The sequence below is a fragment of the Salpingoeca rosetta genome (assembly GCF_000188695.1).
Source record: "Salpingoeca rosetta unplaced genomic scaffold supercont1.20, whole genome shotgun sequence".
NCBI classification, from domain to species: Eukaryota; class Choanoflagellata; order Craspedida; family Salpingoecidae; genus Salpingoeca; species Salpingoeca rosetta.
The window spans coordinates 484,675-503,220 of record NW_004754914.1 but is presented as its reverse complement, the minus strand read 5'-3'; the positions used below and the strand labels follow the sequence as shown (position 1 = coordinate 503,220).

General features: G+C 56.9%; 7 protein-coding genes across 7 annotated transcripts; 3 read left to right on the top strand and 4 right to left on the bottom strand.

Moving 5' to 3' along the window:
* Positions 1–37: 37 nt before the first annotated feature.
* On the top strand, positions 38–2,041 carry PTSG_07605 (uncharacterized protein). Its single transcript, XM_004991346.1, has one exon. It carries the CDS (start codon positions 119–121, stop codon positions 1,691–1,693), a length of 1,575 nt encoding a protein of 524 aa, XP_004991403.1. The 5' UTR covers positions 38–118; the 3' UTR covers positions 1,694–2,041.
* An 81-nt stretch (positions 2,042–2,122) lies between these two features.
* On the bottom strand, positions 2,123–4,654 carry PTSG_07604 (uncharacterized protein). Its single transcript, XM_004991345.1, has 5 exons — positions 4,107–4,654; positions 3,311–3,825; positions 2,993–3,094; positions 2,683–2,767; positions 2,123–2,479 (listed from the first exon to the last, which is right to left on the bottom strand). The coding sequence occupies exons 1-5, from the start codon at positions 4,504–4,506 to the stop codon at positions 2,166–2,168; spliced, it is 1,416 nt and encodes a 471-aa protein (XP_004991402.1). The 5' UTR covers positions 4,507–4,654; the 3' UTR covers positions 2,123–2,165.
* A 146-nt stretch (positions 4,655–4,800) lies between these two features.
* Positions 4,801–7,352, bottom strand: PTSG_07603 (uncharacterized protein). The gene is made up of 6 exons (XM_004991344.1): positions 7,031–7,352; positions 6,765–6,814; positions 6,554–6,637; positions 6,151–6,248; positions 5,709–5,814; positions 4,801–5,500 (listed from the first exon to the last, which is right to left on the bottom strand). The coding sequence occupies exons 1-6, from the start codon at positions 7,162–7,164 to the stop codon at positions 4,926–4,928; spliced, it is 1,047 nt and encodes a 348-aa protein (XP_004991401.1). The 5' UTR covers positions 7,165–7,352; the 3' UTR covers positions 4,801–4,925.
* Position 7,353: 1 nt separating this feature from the next.
* Positions 7,354–10,646, top strand: PTSG_07602 (uncharacterized protein). Its single transcript, XM_004991343.1, has 6 exons — positions 7,354–9,367; positions 9,625–9,678; positions 9,814–9,863; positions 9,984–10,042; positions 10,251–10,316; positions 10,482–10,646. Exons 1-6 carry the CDS (start codon positions 7,422–7,424, stop codon positions 10,629–10,631), a joined length of 2,325 nt encoding a protein of 774 aa, XP_004991400.1. The 5' UTR covers positions 7,354–7,421; the 3' UTR covers positions 10,632–10,646.
* Positions 10,647–11,147: 501 nt separating this feature from the next.
* PTSG_07601 (aldo/keto reductase) lies at positions 11,148–13,183 on the bottom strand (the record flags this gene model as incomplete). The annotated part of the gene is made up of 7 exons (XM_004991342.1): positions 11,148–11,270; positions 11,442–11,516; positions 11,664–12,044; positions 12,108–12,145; positions 12,412–12,570; positions 12,855–12,969; positions 13,133–13,183. 7 exons carry the CDS (start codon positions 13,181–13,183, stop codon positions 11,148–11,150), a joined length of 942 nt encoding a protein of 313 aa, XP_004991399.1.
* Positions 13,184–13,344: 161 nt separating this feature from the next.
* Positions 13,345–15,597, top strand: PTSG_07600 (tetratricopeptide TPR_2 repeat protein). Its single transcript, XM_004991341.1, has 2 exons — positions 13,345–13,749; positions 13,977–15,597. Exons 1-2 carry the CDS (start codon positions 13,352–13,354, stop codon positions 15,559–15,561), a joined length of 1,983 nt encoding a protein of 660 aa, XP_004991398.1. The 5' UTR covers positions 13,345–13,351; the 3' UTR covers positions 15,562–15,597.
* Positions 15,598–16,008: 411 nt separating this feature from the next.
* PTSG_07599 (uncharacterized protein) lies at positions 16,009–18,530 on the bottom strand (the record flags this gene model as incomplete). The annotated part of the gene is made up of 8 exons (XM_004991340.1): positions 16,009–16,104; positions 16,272–16,478; positions 16,636–16,730; positions 17,017–17,086; positions 17,402–17,620; positions 17,858–18,075; positions 18,225–18,347; positions 18,503–18,530. 8 exons carry the CDS (start codon positions 18,528–18,530, stop codon positions 16,009–16,011), a joined length of 1,056 nt encoding a protein of 351 aa, XP_004991397.1.
* Between the last annotated feature and the right edge of the window lie 16 nt (positions 18,531–18,546).

Below are 18,546 nucleotides of genomic sequence, written 5' to 3'. Positions count from 1 at the left end.
GTCCTGCCACTGCCGAAATTTCACAGATATTTTCAACAAATCTTCCCGACTTGCGCCAAAGAACACAACCACAAACAACAAACAACCACAGCACCAACCGACCGACTGGAAACAAACCATGGACCGAACGGTGGACTTTGATGGGCTGGCTCGCAGGGCGAAGCAAGGCGCGCGCGGGCCAGGAGCTCAGCAGGAAACATCGGACAGAAGTACTATTGACCGCCCAAGCAAAAGCGCACACGCGTTGCACTCTGCCTTTGTCGTGGAAGAAGACAGGCTGGCGACGCTGCTGCAGGAGCTGCTGCAAGTGCTGAACAAACCGCATGCCATCGTTGCCGCCTCCTACCCTGTTCCAACAACGTCGACTGGACTACATGAAGACGACGAAGGTGTCGCCGCTCAAGGCATCGCTACCGCCACAACTGGTTCAGCACATGTGCGGGGCATCCACGAGCAGCACGGGCTGCGGCATCGCCACGCAGGCAACGCACCCGCGACACAAACCCATCACAACGCACCTGCGCGCGCATCTGTGCTGCCACAACGGCAGCAACACGGCCACGGCCACGACAGGGCACCCGCATCAGCACCACTTGAAGCACAAGCTCAAGCACACATGCAATGGACATGGTACGACCCGTTCACCACGGCCAAAGCCTTGCAGGAGGCGCAAGCTGATGTGGAGCGTGTCAGCCAGGTCCTGCAGAAGCTGCAGCAGCAGTTGGACGGTGTGAAGCCGGATCTGAACGGCGGCATGCAGGCCTTCCACTCCAACACGCTGAAAGAGCTCAAGGCACGCTGCGTGCTCGCCCTGGACCTGTGTCACCAGCGAGCGGCGCTGAGATGGCGCCATGAGGCCATGCGCACGTGCACAACCGCAGATGCAAGGCAGCTGTACCTCAACCTCCCGCGCTTGGCAACACGGTCGCAGGGGTTTGCCATGGGTCTGAAGCGGAAGCAGGCTCGCCGCAGAGCAAGACGGAGCCCCGAAGGAAACCGTTCGCAGGCGGGCGCTGTGGCTGAGGCGGGTGTTGAGGAGGAACAGCACAACCGGGATGGTGTTGATCGCCGTCATGGTGCTGCAACAACTACCACAGGCGCAAGCGCGACAGAACCGGGACTGACAGAGCCGGCAGCCGAAGCGAGCAACGCACGGCCAGAAAAGGATCCACTGAGCATGCCCAACTCCTCCAGCACAAGTTCCTCCACCAACACTCGCCGCAACAGAGGAGCAAGGCAATTACTTGGTGAACAGCAGCACAACAGGGCTGGTCGTAGCATGGATGGTGGCAATCAGGCCCAGGGTGGTGGTGTTGGCGGTAGTAGCGACGATGCGTTTGACCTTGGGAGTATGCTAGCGGAGGTGCCAGAGGCGTGCACGCAAGCGCTGAAGCAAGAGCATGCGCAGCTGCAGAACACGTGCCACGACATGCTGCGAGACATTGGCGCTATGCACGCGCAGGTGGGGGAGATCAGCAAGCTGCAGCAGCGCTTCTCGCAGCTTGTGGACACGCAGCAACAGACCATCACCCACATCACGGAGGCCACTGTGTCCACGCTGGGCAATGTGAGTGCAGGCAACCGTGAGCTGAAGGAGGCGAGCAGACACAACCGCGACTTTCGTCTGGTCATTATTGTCTTCTTTGCTGTGCTCACTCTTGCTCTGCTGTGCCTTGACTGGCTACACGCATGATTTTGTGTGTGTGCGTGCGTGCGTGTTTATGTGTGTGTGTGTGTGTGTGTGTGTGTGTGTGTGTGTGTGTGTGTGTGTGGAAAAGGTACGTGTCCATCTTTGCACCTGTCTGTCTTTCTGTCTGTTTGCCTGTTTGTCCTCACTTCTGTCCTTTCTGTCCTTTCTGCTTGTCTGTCTACTTGTTTGGCGCGAGCTTTGCTTGTGCTCTTCTTACACGCAGCGCCGTTTGTTTGGCTTTGTGTTTTCTTTGCATTCAATCGTCGTCCGTCACTCAGTTGCATAAAACGCACACGACGCACGCCATGCACATGTGCATCACTCGTGCTGCAGCCATCACACATGATGTGCATGCTTGCCCCCACACAGCGTCGACAGTGGCACCACACCACAACCATGCAACCATGCAACCACGAAACCAAGCAATCATGTGCATCATGTGCATCATGTGCCACACATCAGTCTGGTTAGCTGTTTATGGATCGTAGATGGCGTGTGCGATGCCAAGCAGCGTAAAGTGGAACAGAACAGCCGTCGTCACAACAACAAACAGCACGCCCTGCACGAAGATGAGCGTTGATAGCCAAGTGCGCGTCCCAATACAACTCCTGGTGCTGCTGTTGTTGTTGTTGTTGTTGGTGGTGGTGGTGGTAGTGGTGGCGCTGGTACCTGCTTGCTGTCTTCTGCGTGCGCGTGTCGCTGCAATGTGGGCAAGGGGTGCCTCCACTAACACAAACACGCCGTGCACCAGGAAAAACAGGTGCATGATCGCAGAGTGCTTCAACGGCGCTGTGTGTGTGTGTGTGTGTGTGTGTGTGTGTGTGTGTGTGTGTGTGTGTGTGTGTGTGTGTGTGTGTGTGTGTGTGCGGAGGTGGAGGTGGAGGCAACATCGGTGGTGAGTTGAGGGGTGGGTGAAGATTCGATTCCCAAGCATCACACACGAGACAGCGCAGATGCCATGGACAAGAAGCCACAATCGCAGCAGTTTCTACCTGAGAGGGCCATTGGTGCCGCATGCACCACACCCGACATGAAGAATGTCAGCAGCACAGCCGGTACGAGCGTAACAGGCTTGCCCTGGAGATGAAATGGGTTTTGAGCACGCGCGTGGTTGTTATGTGTTCGTGGGTTAACGAAACGTTTCACAATGCATCGCGTCCATCTCACGGTCGGCGCAAGCGAAATCTTGCAACTCGCACAACACACACACGCACGCACACACACACACACACACGTACACACACACGTACACGTACACACACACACACACACACACATACACACACACACACACACACGCACCTCTGTGTAGACTGCGAGGAAGAAAGCGTTCTTGAGGATGGGCTGCACAGCGCGGTTCCAGCGCCGCCCCCAAAAGTCGGCCACTGTCGACGCCGCAAACAACTGCACGTGGTGTCCGTCCAATTGACGAGCATGAGATTGAAGGTGGAGTGTTAGTCACAATGAGCATGACAAGGGAGCACACACACACACACACATACACACACACACACCCCACACACACACCAAACACACCACACACACACACCAAACACACACACACGCACACACACACACACATACACACACCACAGGTCACACACCACATGTCTCACTCACGTCCCCGAGGAGTGCGTGTGCAGTGTAGCCGAAAGCCGCATGGGCAATGGTGTTACCAATCTCAAACACTTTGAAGGTGGTGACAAACCACTCAATGGCGGCAACGACCTCAACCACCATGAGCAGCGAGAGCCCCGTGGCCATGCAGGATGGCAGCGCGGCTTGGAGCGCAGGCGAGGCGGCGAGGAGGCCGTCTGCTGCCTCCACAATGGCGCTCGCTGTTGCTGACAACGGTGGCACGGTATTGGAAGATGTGTTTCTGTCGAGGTGGTGACAGGGAGCGTGCGTCTGGCAGATGGAATCGTGGGCAAAGGGCAGCGCCATCACGGTTTGGCCCAAGGGACTGCAGCACGCTGCGTGTGTGTAATTCGAGGCCATGCTAGGCAGGAGATACCACGTGATTATCGCCCATGGTAGGATGTGGACGCTGGCCCACAGCCGCTGCTGCACATATGCTCTCCGCTCTTCCCGTGATAAGCTCTTCAGTCGCTTGCGCACCGTCAGGTCCACAAACCCTGTGTTGGTGTTGTGAATATCGGTCGGTGGGTTACAAGGGCATCGAGGTCACTGATGCGAATTGGAGCATGCGCACTGACAGGCGCCAGGCCCATTGTGTCCGTGAACGCGTTCATCTGCACCCCCCGACACACATGCACACACATGCATACACACACACATGCACACACACACACATACACACACACTTGCACACACACACACACATACACACACACTTGCACACACACACACACACACACACACACACACATGCACACACACACATGCACACACGTACCAACGAGGTGTTGGGCGATGAGCAAGTCCGACTCCAACAACGGCTGGTAGCGCGCCGCCTTCCTTGAGAGCTGTCGCTGTGATGCCGCCTGCACGCCGTTGCATGCGGTGGTGGTGGTGTGCTTGGTGCTCTGTTGCCAGGCCTCGTATTCTGGGCGATGCATGCGTAGGACGCGGTCGAGCCCGTGTATGCTGTACAGGTAGGCGAGCCCCCACGCCACGAGCACGGTGCGCATGGGGTTGGTGGATGGCACCAGCACAAACGGCGCCATCACCGCCAACACCCCACACAGGTGGGCCGCCACCGACCGCCGCCGCCGCAGCTGCAGCCCAGCCGCAGCCGTGAGACTCGTGATGAGGCACACACCCGCCACCACCTCCACCCTTCCGCCTTCGTCCATGCTGAGAAGGTCGAGCCTGTTGTCACATGCGGTGTATGTGTCTCAAATGGTGGTTGTTGTGATGGGTGGTAGGGTGCAAGTTCGCGTGCGTGTGTTTGTCGTTCACGAACGTCACACACAGTAAACACATTTCGCGTGACGAGGCACTCCTACCTCGATATCTGTTGCTGATGTCTGAGATCTCTCTTGCTGTGCCTCATGTTACATTATTGATCCCTCCTCGTCTTCAGGCCTCCCTCTCGGATCTTCTTCGTCCAGCTAACACCAGAACACTCTGGTGTACTGCACGACAAACAGCATACGCATACGTTTATTGGCGGTCACAATCACAAGCAGTAATCAAAGTGCATCACATCACGCTCTCCCTCACCTCGCCCCTTTGCACATCATCACCATCAGCGTATCAGCGTCTATGTATCTCAATGCTGCCTTTGCTGCTGGCTGGCTTGCGCACTGTTCTGCTTCTGTGGTGGACTGGGTAAGGAGCGACGAGGCCGGCGCTGTTGCGAGGAGTGCGGGGACTGCTGGGACTGCTGCCGATCTGGGTGCTGCTCCTGGTGTACCGCAGGACGCTGTACCGCATCATCTGCCTGCAGCGAAGGTGCAGAGGTGCCCAGACCGTCTCCTGCTTGCGCTGGCTTTTGCTGTCGGCCCTCCCAAACGTCACCCTCACCCGCTGCCACGCTGTCCTGTTGTATTTGTCCCGCTGCAAGCTGTTGCCCACGCGTGCTCAACGGTTTTTGTGTGCTTTGTGGCACGTCGCCTTTGGTTCCTCCCTCGCACTGCGACCCATGACCAGGATGACGCTTCGCCCCTTCCTGCTCCTGCTGTTGTTGCTGCTGTTGTTGTTGCTGCTGCTGCTTGCACCCCTGCTGCTTGCACCCCTGCTGCTCCTGTTGCTCGCTCTCGTCAGCCCAGGCCATGATGCCCTTTGTGCCTGGTGCGCGCGGGCCGCTGCTTGGTGGCGGCGCTGGCAAGCGACGGTGCCCAGACCCTACACGATAGACAACCATCAGCGTGGGTTGTTGGGAGAGGGGATGAGGAGAGAGTACGTGCGGATGCGGGGTCACTGCAGAAGCAACGCGACAGCGGCAATCACGCGGGCGACAACAAAACCATCCAAACGATGGAAAGGGGGCGCACGAGAGAGCAAACTCATGTGAAACGAGTACCCAATTCGCACACAAGTCATGTCACCGCACCACTGCGCTCGCTGCGGGAAGGGTTGTCGCTGTAAGCGGTGTTGTTGTTGTACGCGGCCATCTGCCGCCCTTTGCCCGATGTGACTGCAGTCCTCATTCGATTTAGCTGTTGGATGGTGTATGCAGGGGGAGTAGGGATGAACAGCAGGTATGAGTTGAGTGTTTAATCTTACAACACATTGATGCGAAGCGAAGGAAGAGAAGGAGGAGCACTGGACACACAGGTTTGCACACAGGCTTGCACACAGGTTTGCACTCACTCACTCACTCGCTTGCTCACTCACTCACTCACTCACTCACTCACTCACTCACTCACTCACTCACTCACTCACTCACTCACTCAACTCACTCAACTCACTCACACACACACACACACACACACACACACACACACACACACACACGCACACACACACACGCACGCACGCGCATGCAAACACACCTCGAGGTTATTGATGTTGTCGACGTTGCGACCGACACGGCAGCACACGACAATGCATGCGATGATGGCGAGGAATAGCAGGCCGCCAATGACAGAGCCTAATCCACACAGGGCACAGGAGAGGCGTAGTGAGCAGCGTAGTGAGGACAAAGCGGGTGCCCACAGTGATGTGGCGCTGTGATGGCAGCAGAGATGGCGCATTTCCTGTACAGTCTTGTCACATTACCAATGGCTTCTTTGAAACGAGCCACTGGAAACACAGACATAGAGACATGGATCTCACACATTCACGCACATTCACGCAAGTACATTCACGCAAGCGCATGCATACATCCACACACATGCACACAGCACAGGCACACACAAATTTACAAACATTGACACATGCACACGCGTGTCTGACCCAATATTATGTACAGCGTGGACTTTGGGATGGCGTCCTGGCTTCCTTCTGGACTTGCAGTCGAGGTTGTGCCCATGCCCTCGCCTGAACACCCAAGACGCAAGACACGCATGAGAGAAAACACAGTGGGGTCACAGGAGGAAACTGTTGTTTATTATTATTTCGGCGCAGTCTACGCAAGCAAATCCCAGCAGCGCACAACCCAACGTACGCGTGATGGTGATAACGTTGTCTGGCCTGAGCGTGATGAGCGGCATTTGCCTGAACGACAGTAACGGTGACAGCAGCAACCACAAGTGTGAGTTCATGAACGAGCACATTAACATGCGTGCACATGCAAGAAGAAGGAGCCACAACAGCAACGACAGCATCGACAACTTGAACAACAGCAACGCATACATGCATGTGCATTCACACACACACACACACACAAACACAAACACTCGCACACACACACACGCACACACAGACACGTACGGCGATGAGGATGTTGTTGAGGAAGCATCGTCTTGGCAGTGGCACGATGGCACAAGCACAGCGAGCACGCACAAGCCAACCGCAGCAACAACCAGCCACGAGCGCGGCGCTCTTGCTGCCTTTATCGTCCTCATTGTTGCTGTAGTCGCTTGCTTGCTTGGCAGAGGCACGATTGAATGCACCCCCACCTGCTCCCCACCAGCACCACCTCAACTGCCACCAAACCACGCCACGCAAATCTGCCTGCAAGCACAGCGGGGGTCAGCGTTGTTGTTGTTGTTGGGTGCGACAAGGGAAACCAAAAAAAAAATTAACATAATGAGGCAGCACACAAAAAAATCGGACACCACCCACAACAACAACAACAACAAAACACAACGCACATGCAGAGATGGTGCTGCCTGCGGATGTGGATGGGTGGCTTGAGGCTGCGTGCGATGTGCTGGTGGAGTTCCAGCACATGCACCGCACCAACATGGTGAACGCACTGCAGGACGGCGTGTACGACTGCTTGCCGCAAGCATGGATCGACGCCCTTCAATCCCTCGCAGACATCGCCAGTCGAGACAGCAGCTGTGGTGGTGGTGATGGTGGTGATGGTGGTGAGGAAGAGGGGGACGACGCACGTGATGCACTGTCAATGCAACAACACGCACAGCAACAACAACAACACGCACAACAACACGCACAGCAACAACAGCACGCGCAGCAACAACGCAGGACAGTGTTCGATGCAGATGCGTGGTTGAGTGAGTTTGTGTGGAGGCGCGAGGTGTGGCAGAAACACGCACACAGCTTGCCACAGTATCTGCTCAGTTTCCTGCAACGCGTGCATGACCTCCATCTTGACAGAACCCCAAGCAGCACCATCGAAGCGTGCGCATTCCCACAATACTTGCGCCAGGTCAAGGGCTTCTCGCCAAAGAAGGAGCACGAGACCACAAGGCACGCGGCGCTGCTCCAGCACATCTGCACGCGCACGCGCGCCGAGATTGTCATTGACGTGGGCTCCGGCAGCGGATACCTGGGCCAGGTGCTGCTCAACACCAACCCCGGCTTGGTGGTGGTGGGCATCGAGGGCGACACGAGCGTGCACGAGCTCGCCCTCAAGAAGATGGCGCGCATGTTTCAACTCCAGCACCGGCGCCGTCACCGCAATCACAACAACACACGCAACAGCCAAACACGCAATAGCAAGGACAATGGGCGGAGCGCCGCTGGCCATAATAGCCACAGTGCCCATGAAACAACACCAATGTCAGCACATGTACAGCCACAGGCACCGGCCCCACTCACGCGTATGCTTGCTGTGGAAGGCATCTTCTCTGTTCACACGCCACGCGCCAACCTGGACGCTATCTCGACAGCGCTGGCATCCGGCGGCGCCCTTTTGCACGCAGACACACGTGCTGAACCACAGCATGGTGATGATTGTGGTGGTGGTCGTCGTGGTGGTGGTGAACATCGTAGTGGTGGTGGTGGTGGTGATGATGATGGCTGCACACAAACGCGTGATCCTGTAAAGGTGCCACAAACCACACCACAAGGTACCCCAACACGAGACGCAGTAGCACCATTATCCTCATCACGGTCAACAACAACGCCAACCACAACAACCACCACTGCAGCTGCGTGTGTGCTGACGTGCCTGCACGGGTGCGGAGACCTCACGCCCTGCCTGCTGCGTGCCTTTGTGGAGGATGAGCGGTGCCGCGGGCTGGTATCTGTTGGCTGCTGCTACCACGCAATCACGCCCGTCTCGGGTCGAGAGAAGGCATGGTACATCAAGCGCAGGAACATAGGACCAGCTTCGTCGTCGTCGTCCCCAACAGTGGCGCCATCGACCTCGCAGGACGCAAGTGCAACTACCGCAGCACCAACCACGGCACGCGTGCGCGGGGATGATGTGTCAAGCGAATCAACAGACACAACCGCAGCCAAAGCCGCAGATGCAATGGAGCAACAGCAAGGAGCGCTGCGAGTGAACACAGCGGTGGACGGAGCCGGCAGCCGCGCACCGCAGTTCTACTCCTTTCCCATGAGCGCGGCGTTGACGCGGACGCTGGCACTGCGCGGGTTCCACGTGCTGCCGTCGTACTCTCTCAGGCGGGCGGCACAGCATCGCAGGCAGCAAGCGGAGGTGAAAAGGCACAAGCCGCAGGAAATGCAGAGGGGTGGAGAGCAGGAAGAGAAGGCAGGTGCTGTCAAGGACGTCAGTGGGCGGTTTGGAGCAACATCCTTGCATGTTGCGTCAACACTCTATCGCAACGTGATGGAGGACACAAAACGGAAGCACCCAACCTGGACCATTGTGAACCCCACCGTCCACGTCGTCCTGTCAGTATTCAACTCACAGTATTGCTGCCTTTGTGTGTGTGTGTGTGTGTGTGTGTGTGTGTGTGTGTGTGTGTGTGTGTGTGTGTGTGTGTGCGTGCGTGCGTGTGTGTGTGTGTGATGTGTGTGTGTGTGTGTGTGCGTGCGTGTGTGTGTGTGTGTCTGTGTGTGTCTGTGTGTGTGTGTACATTGTCACAGTCGACGACTGCTTCTTACCAGCAGCATCGCTCCACCCAAACAAACACACATACACATGACAGAAAACGTGATTGTCGGAGCTTTGACGATTATCTTCGCGCTGTGCTCGGCAAAAGGTGTGTTCGCCATCGTCGTGTGTGTGTGTGTGTGTGTGTGTGCGTGCGTGTGTGCGCGTTTGCATAGATGTAATGGCACTAACGTCCTCCCCACACGCGTGCGTGCATACTGCCGCCATGTGTGTCATCGTGCAGCCGCCTCGTGTGCGCCGAAGAGGATGGTCACACGTTCCGTACCGCACAAGGTGTGTGTGTGTCTGTGTGTCTGTGTGTGTCTGTGTGTGTGTGTATGTACATGCGCGTATTCGAATGTTTGATGGCTCTGTTCTCTGCACGTGTGTGTCTGTGTCTGTGTGACTTTGCAGCGGACCTGCACCACCGGTTCGAGTGGGCGCACGAGTCGCTGCTTCCGCTCTTGGACGAGGTCTGTAATGCGTGTCTGTGTGTGTGTGTGTGTGTGTCTGTCTGTCTGTCTGTCTGTCTGTCTGTCTGTCTGTCTGTCTGTCTGTCTGTCTATCTGTGTTTGAAAATATGTGCGTCCGCATCATGGCATTCTATGCTTCAAGCTGTGTGACATCATGAAACCTCGCCTCACACCCTTGTGAATGGTTGCTGACAACAAACCCATCCAGCTTGTGCACACGTACGAAAGCGTCGCACACATCCGCTCGCGAATTGCCGTTTTCCTCGCCCTGCAGGTGTGTGGGTGGGGGTGCTTTGTGCCAGGACTATTGTGTGTACCCACTTGTATCACGCTTTCCTTGTTTCCCTTGCTCCCATCTCACCTCTAAGCTTGCAATTGTTTCGCCCTCACGCACACACACGCGCGCGCGCATGCATTTGTCACGTCTCCGCCGCTGCAGCCGCTGCTTGAGGCGTTGATTGAGGACGTGATTGTCGTGGACAGATGCCAGTTCATTGCCGAATCTGTGCCCACAGCAACAGTTGCTCTCGTTCCCCTCTTTGATCAGCACATCAGCCCACGCTGCTTTGCCATCGTTGCAACCAGATAGCACAATGTGTGTGTGTGTGTGTGTGTGTCTGTGTGTGTGTCTGTCTGTGTGTGTGTGTGTCTGTGTCTGTGTGTCTGTCTGTCTGTGTGTGTGTGTTTGTGTCTGTGTGTCCCTGTGTGCGTACGTATCTGTGTGTGTGTTTGTGTGAGTGTCTGTTGTTGCTACAGACTGGCCACACGGAGCATGCTAATGCGTGCATTTCATGGATGTGTATTGCTTTGCCACAACTTGATTTGTGATTCGGACGCAGTTGTCGTTAGATCAAGCATCACGGCACAATGAATGAAGCATCGTGGCGGAAGCACAACAGCATCGAAGAGCAGCGGTGTGACGGAAGGCGTGGACCAGCAAACAGCGGCACCACGCGGTAACAGAGACACACACGAAGAGGAGGACAACAGCGGCAGAATGTGTGCGTGTGTGTGTGTGTGTGTGTGTGTGTGTGTGTGTGTGTGTGTGTGTGTGTGTGTGTGTGTGTGTGTGTGTGTGTGTGTGTGTGCTCGTGCTCTTGTGTGTTCATGGGCAGAAGAGGGGAATGCCGTACCAGTCGTTTGGACGCAGGTAGTGGAAGTTGCGGTCAAGAGCCGCAATCTTCTGCATGTCCTCCTCATCCAACTCAAAACCCACAGACTCGATGTTCTGGTCACAGCGCAGTTGCGTGTTGTTGTTGGAAGTGAGGCCGGGCGAGGAGATGCAAGGGGAAGGGGCTTACACAGCACAGGCACAACGCGATAAGCCGTCGAGGAGTGCAGCACATTGGGCAAACACACACACACACACACACACACACACACACACACACACACACACCTGGCGGATGCGGTGGTCGTGCGTGGACTTTGGAATGACGACGGTCCCGCGCTGCACCGCCCAGCGAATGCACACCTGCACAGAAGGGGAGGTGGTGGTCGCGTTTGTGGTTGGTGGTGGTGGATGAGAAACAACGCAAAGTGGTGCAAACGCGCGCGCGCGCGCACACACACACACACACACACACACACACACACACACACACACACACACATCACGCACCTGGGCGGGGGTCTTGCCGTGCTTGGCAGCAATGGCGGCGAGGACGGGGTCCTGCAGGAGAACATCGCCGCCCGTCCAGCTGTGGTTGGAGCCTGTGCCCAGTGGCGAATACGCGGTCATGGCAATGCCGAGGCGCCTGGCGTACTCGCACAGCGCGGGCTGCTGGCAGTACGGGTGCATCTCGTTCTGGATCACGGCGGGCTTGATCTTGGCGTATGTCATGATGTCGTGGACAATGATGGCAGGGACGTTGCTCAGCCCAATATGCTTGACGAGGCCTGCCTCCACGCACGCCTCCATCGCCTCCCACGTCTCGCGGATGGAGACGCTGTGGTCGACCTTTGCTGCGCCCGGGTTGGCCGCCTGTGTCACCTCCTGCAGCTCGCTCAGGCCGTCTGGGTCATACGTCTCGTGGAAGCCGCGCTTCGTGCCGTCATAGGGCACGTACTTGAACGCCACGGGCCAGTGCATCAGCCACAGGTCTTGGGCGAGCAGGTGGTGAGGGTGGGGAAGGTGGAATTGGGGCAGGAAGGCCGTGTGGGAGGTGCAATGAGTGGGAGGCACAGGTAGGCACGAGCGGGGCACGAGGTGACCAGCGGGTGAGAGGGGAGAACACACGGACACACACGCGCAGGCATACACGGACGTGCGCGCGTACGTGGACACGCACAGGCATACACGTACGCACGCGCGTACGTGGACACACACAAACAAACACACACACAAACAAGCAAGCAAGCAAACTCACCGAGATGGTCGAGGCGGAGGTCGAGCAGCGTCTTCTTGAGGTGTGGCATGACGTGTTCCTTGTGGTGGTACGGGTTGTTCAGTTTGCCGGTGATCCACAGGTCTTCGCGCTTCACCGCGCCACTCTCAAACAGCTCCGCCAGCGCATCCCCAATCTCATCTGTGTTGCGGGTGACCCAGCGGGGCATGTGAAGCGGGGACACACCAGTGGGGAGGGGGGTCATGAGTACGAATGACTGTATGAAAGGGGGGTCAGTGTCGCAGAAGAAAGGAATAGAAACAGAGTTGCGTCGGGAGTGTCGCACAACACACACGCACATACACACACATGTACACACATACACGCACACACATACACACACATGTACACACATACACACACGCACACACATACACACATTCACGCACATATACACACACACAAGCAGTCACAGCAAGATCGACCTTCGTTGAGGTAGTTGCTGGCGCAGTCGAGGTGCCTGTATCCGCACTCGGTCACAGCATATTTGACAGCAGCGCCAACCTTGCCCTTCTCGGCCTTCCAGGTGCCTAGCCCAACCTGCACATGATTGCCGTCGATAAATTATACAGTACACGACAACAACACGACAACGACAGGATGGATGGCGTGGTCAGAGAAAGTGTGGTGCTGCAGTGCGTCGTCACATGTCGCATTCCTCTCGTGCAGTGAGGAAGGGCTGTGGTGTCACCCACCAGCGCACCTGAGGAAAGGATGCACCAGAGTGCAGCTTGATGACAGGCACAGCGCTCATTGTTTGTTGCAGTGTTCTGGCTTGTTTGTGTTTGGGGAAAACTTGTGGAAATCTCACGCAATTCTCCGCGCCTTCCAAGCACCTGAAACCATTTCACGCTGCTTGCGTCCACTGACTTGTGTCCTGACGTGGAGAGCAAGCCAGCAGAAGAGCAGAAGGAGCAGAACCATGGCCGACGGCAATGATGAGCACCGCCTGACGGACGGCGTGTCTGTGGAGGCGGTCAAGACCTTCCTCGCAGACCTGACGAAGGAGTTCCCCGACACTTACACCGAAATGACCACGGAGGATGCCTGCAAGCAGCTCGTGGTGCCACGCACACGCCAGGACAACTGCGCCTACGTCGACCTCTTGCGCAAGCAGTCATCACATGAACACGTGAACAAGGCCACTGTGTTTGTGTCGCACGCGTGGCGATACAAGATCGCAGACGTGCTCAACGTGCTGCTGGAGTTTGCAGAGGAGCAAAGAGCAAGCAAGGAAGACGGCCAGCCCGTGTTCTTCTGGTTTGACCTCTTCATGAACAACCAAAACGCCAATGTCACCGCCAACCTCCCACAAGAGTGGTACGTCTATGTGTGTGTGTGTGTGTGTATGTGTGTATGTGTGTGTGTGTGTGTGCGTGTGTGTGTGTGTGTGTATGTGTGTGTGTGTGTGTGTGTGTGTGTGCGTGCGTGTGTGTGTGTGCAGCTGTGTGTGGTTTGGTAGTGCAATGTTTCTTGCACACGCCCTCACACGCACTCTCCTCTCACACGCCCTCTCCTCTCCTCTTCCCCCCCCCACCACACAACAGGTGGAGCACGACGTTCAAGGAGTCGATTGCCAACATTGGGCGCGTGCTGTTGGTGTTGATGCCGTGGCGTGACCCCGTTCCACTGACGCGCGCGTGGTGCCTGTGGGAAATCTTCTGCGGCATCAGCAACGAGGGCACAGAGGTCACCATCCGCCTGCCCAACAGCGAGGAGAAGGCGCTGGAAGAGGCCATCCGCGGCGACTTTGAGGCAGTGACCGACACGCTGGTGCGCGTGCAGGCAGAGCGGGCAGAGGCCTTCAACCCGCGCGACAAGGACATGATCTTCGAGGCCATCCAGCACGGGGTTGGCTTTGCGGCTCTCAACCAGGCTGTGAAGGACCAGCTGCGCGCGTGGTGCCTGGAGAAGGCGGTAGCTGCGGTGGAGGCCATGCGAGCACAGGGTGAAGATGAGACAGAGGCCTTCGCGGGGTTGTGTCTCAACGTTGGGCTGGTGCTGAAGGAGTATGGCGAGCACGATGGCGCAATCACGTGCTTCAAGGCAGCCCTGCCGATTTTCCTGCGAACCGAAGGGGAGAAGGGAGAGAACGTGGCGGGGTTGTACCACAACCTCGGCATCGCGTACCACAGCAAGGGCGACTACGACAGGGCCATTGAGCTGTATGAGAAGGCCCTCACCGTCTTCGTGGAGACGCTGGGTGAGAAGCACCCGAGTACAGCCACGTCGTACCTCGGCCTTGGCAATGCATACGACAGCAAAGGCGAGCACGACAGGGCGATTGCATGTTTCGAGAAGGCCCTCGGCATCCAGGTCGAGACATTGGGTGAGAAGCACCCGAGCATAGCGGATTCGTACCTGGGCCTTGGCATCGCCTATCGCAGCAAAGGCGACTTCGACAAGGCCATCCACTTCTACGAGAAGGCCCTTGCCATCAAGGTAGAGGCGCTGGGTAAGAAGCACCCGAGTACAGCCACGTCGTGCAACAACCTTGGTGAAGCATGCTACAGCAAGGGCGACTACGACAGGGCGATTGCATGTTACGAGAAGGCCCTCGCCATCCAGGTCGAGACATTGGGTGAGAAGCACCCGGCAACAGCGGTAACGCTCGTCAACATTGGCCGGGTGCACAACCAAACGGGTGGCAACGAGCGGGCCTGCGCTTACATGCAACAGGCGCTCGCCATCGAGGTGGAGGCGTTGGGCGAGAAGCACCCAAGCACAGCAAACACTTGCATCAATCTCGGCTTTGTCTACGCCAGCAAGGGCGAGTACGACAAGGCCATCCGCTACTACGAGAAGGCGCTCGCCATCCGGGTGGAGACGTTGGGCGAGAAGCACCCGACCACAGCCACGTCGTACTTCACTCTCGGCCTGCTGCACGACGAGCGTGGCAACAAGGAGCGGGCCTGCGCTTGCATCCAACACGCGCTCGACGTTCGCACAGCCATCCTCGGGCCAGACCACCCCAGCACACGCAAGGCGGAGCGCGAACTGCAGCGCATTCGCGGCGGTGATTCCAAGACAAAACAGGACTGGGTACTGTTTGCAGTCTGCTGCCCGTGCATCCTTGCGGCTGCGCCATTTTTCTGCATGTACCACTGCGCAAAGCAGGTGTGTACGAAATGAGTTGACAAGTTCCTCAGTTCCTTCCTTCCTCCCTCCCTCCCTTATGTTACAATGTTGTTCATGTCCGCAGATCTATGCGTCTTGTGTTTGTCTTCCTTTCCCACTGATTACAGCGTCATGCACACGCACAGCCCGCCGTGAGAGTGCAAATGCAAACACATCGGTGCCTCGTTGAACATTCAGCAGCTCATGGTGCTGCAGCGTGTCCGTGTGTGTGTGTGTGTGTGTGTGTGTGTGTGTGTGTGTCCGTGTGCATGTGTGTGTGATGTGAAATGATGCACGTGTGCTGTGGGCTCCTTCATTGTTCGCTGACTTGCTTGATTGGAGGAGCGTTTACTGGGCGTGGATGCCGCAATGAGCAAGCTGAACGAGGCCATGCCATGCGCCATGCCATGTCATGTCAAGTGACAGCGCACGAGCAATGAAGGGGGGGGGGGGTTATGGGTGCTAGTCCGCAGAGGGGAGGGCCTGGCGGTATGTCGTTCGCGAGATGGACAGGGTCTTGTGCAGTCGTCGGTCGGGTACAGCTTCCACAGCACGTGCCTTTCAGTTTGCATGTCGTGCGTGTCCGTGATGGGTACGTGATGTGGTGAGGGCGAGGGCGTGGCCGAGGGTGGGGACGGCAGGTGTTATCATACACACACACACATACACACACACAGTCACACACACACACACACACACACACACACACACATCAGCGCCCAAACCTGGTGGAGGAGGGACTTGAGCTTCTGTGCGGCGAGGAGGAGCTTCTTGCGGTGGCCCGGCCGCGAAATGCCAAGGCAGTCCAAGTCATCCTGTGTCAGGTCGCACACCACGTCCAAATCGTCGTACCCTTTGGACATGAACATGTCCGCATACGCCTCCAGCCGCAGCGCGCTCAGCCACGCCCGCACCGCCTCTTGCAGTCGCAACTGCATATGTGTGTGTGTGGGTGTGTGTGGGTGTGTGTGGGAGCACAAAACATGCACGACAAAGCAACAATACGGCAGAAATACGAGCATGAAGAGCACGCTCCCTTCATGCAGCCCCCGTGCGCGCTTGCTTGTTTGCTTGTGTGGTCCATCTTACGTTGAGAAATGCGTACTTGACCTGCTGCCTCGGGGTGAGCTGCTGCTGCTCGTCTTCTTCTTCGTCGTTATCATCATCGGCCTCGCTCTCCGGCTCTGACGGGGTCCCGAAAGGTGTGTTTGAGTGAGTGAGTGAGTGTGTGAGTGAGTTTGAGTGTAGAGAGGGTGTGTGAGTGTTTGAGTGAGTTTGAGTGTGGAGAGTGTGTTAGTGAGTGAGTGAGTGAGTGAGTGAGTGAGTGAGTGAGTGAGTGAGTGAGTGAGTGAGTGAGTGAGTGACCATTTTGTTTCATTTGTTCGTTGGTTGTTGTTTTGCTTAAACTGTTTGTTGCTGTAGATCATAGCACATACTTACACACGGACAACCAGCACAGCAACTTCGCACCTGTGTCGCCACCGGGAGTTTCTTCGGCGTCGTTGCCTGCAGGGAAGCTCGCCTCACTCAGCGGCTTATCCTACACACGAAAAACACGCCAACATGCAAAATCAACGGGAGGGAGCAGAGGGTGAAAGGATGCCAAAACACGATCACAAGCATGCACACAACATACACACACACACACACACACACCACAAAACCAGACAGAGCATACACGCACCCTGCGTTTGCTGCGCTTGTGTGGATGCGGATCAATGGCACCCAGTGCATGTGTGATGTGGTCATGGTGGTCGTGCGCGGTGCGCTTCTCACCCCGACCGCCCTGATCGCCACCAGCTGTTGCTGTTGCTGCTGCATGTGTGTGTCCGTGTCCGGGTGCGTGCGTGTGTACGGCTGAGGGCGCCTGGTTCCGCGCAGCGCTCGATGACAACACGGCCGCCGCCGCCGACGACGACGACGATGGTGGCGGCGACGACGACGACGCCACAGTGGCGTCCAGCCCTTCCACAAGGTGGTGCAGGATGGCGTAGTGGGTGCGCCCTTGCACCAGCAGCGTGTGGATCTTGTTGTCGTCCTGCATCGACACTGTCGGCTCTGTCGGCGGCTTCTTCTGAGGGGTTGTATTGTGTGGCGTTGTATTGTGTGGCGTTGTATTGTGTGGCGTTGTATTGTGTGGCGTTGTGTGGTGTGGCGTTGTTGTTGGTGGTGCAATCACGAACAAACACAACTCCAAATGGCCATAAAGCTGTGCCCACAAACGCACACACACACACAACACACACAACACACAACACACACACACACAAATACACACAACACGCACACACGCACACACACACACACGCACCTTTTTCCTGCCGCGCTTCTTGCCAATGTCGCCCCTGAGCCGCTTCTCGGCAGCGCCACGATCACGACCGGGGCACGCGCACACGCGCGTGTCGATGCTGTCGCAGCCAAGGATGCGGCTGCTGTGCTCGAGGGAGACAGTGACCTCAAAGGGGCGCCGGTTCAGCCCGCCCGGGCACGACGAGAAGCACAGCAGCTCAATGTAGAACACATGCGTGCCTGCAGGCAACGACAGCGTGTGAGGAGCAGTGAGAACAACAGCACGTGCCAACGACAACTGCGATGAGGCAAAACGCAGTCATAACGACCAACCCACAACCAACAACCAACCAACAACTCACGCCTGGGCACAACCAACCCCAACACACCATTCTGTGCAGCGCATCTGTCAAAGGGGATGCGGATGGAATAGTGGCCCGTGGCGTCCTTCTCGTACACGGCCTCGGGCATGTCGCACCGTACCAGGTGGTACGCGTGCATGCCATCGGCCCCTGTGCAGAAGTGTGCGCGCGCGCGCGTGTGTGTGTGTGTGTGTGTGTGTGTGTGTGTGTGTGTGTGTGTGTGTGTGTGTGTGTGTGTGTGTGTGTGTGCGTGTAATGTGTATCTGTTTGATATTCTAACTTCCAAAAAGCAAGGATCTACTGACGGTGGGTAACAAGGGTAGTGACCTCCATATCCTAGGTATTATTA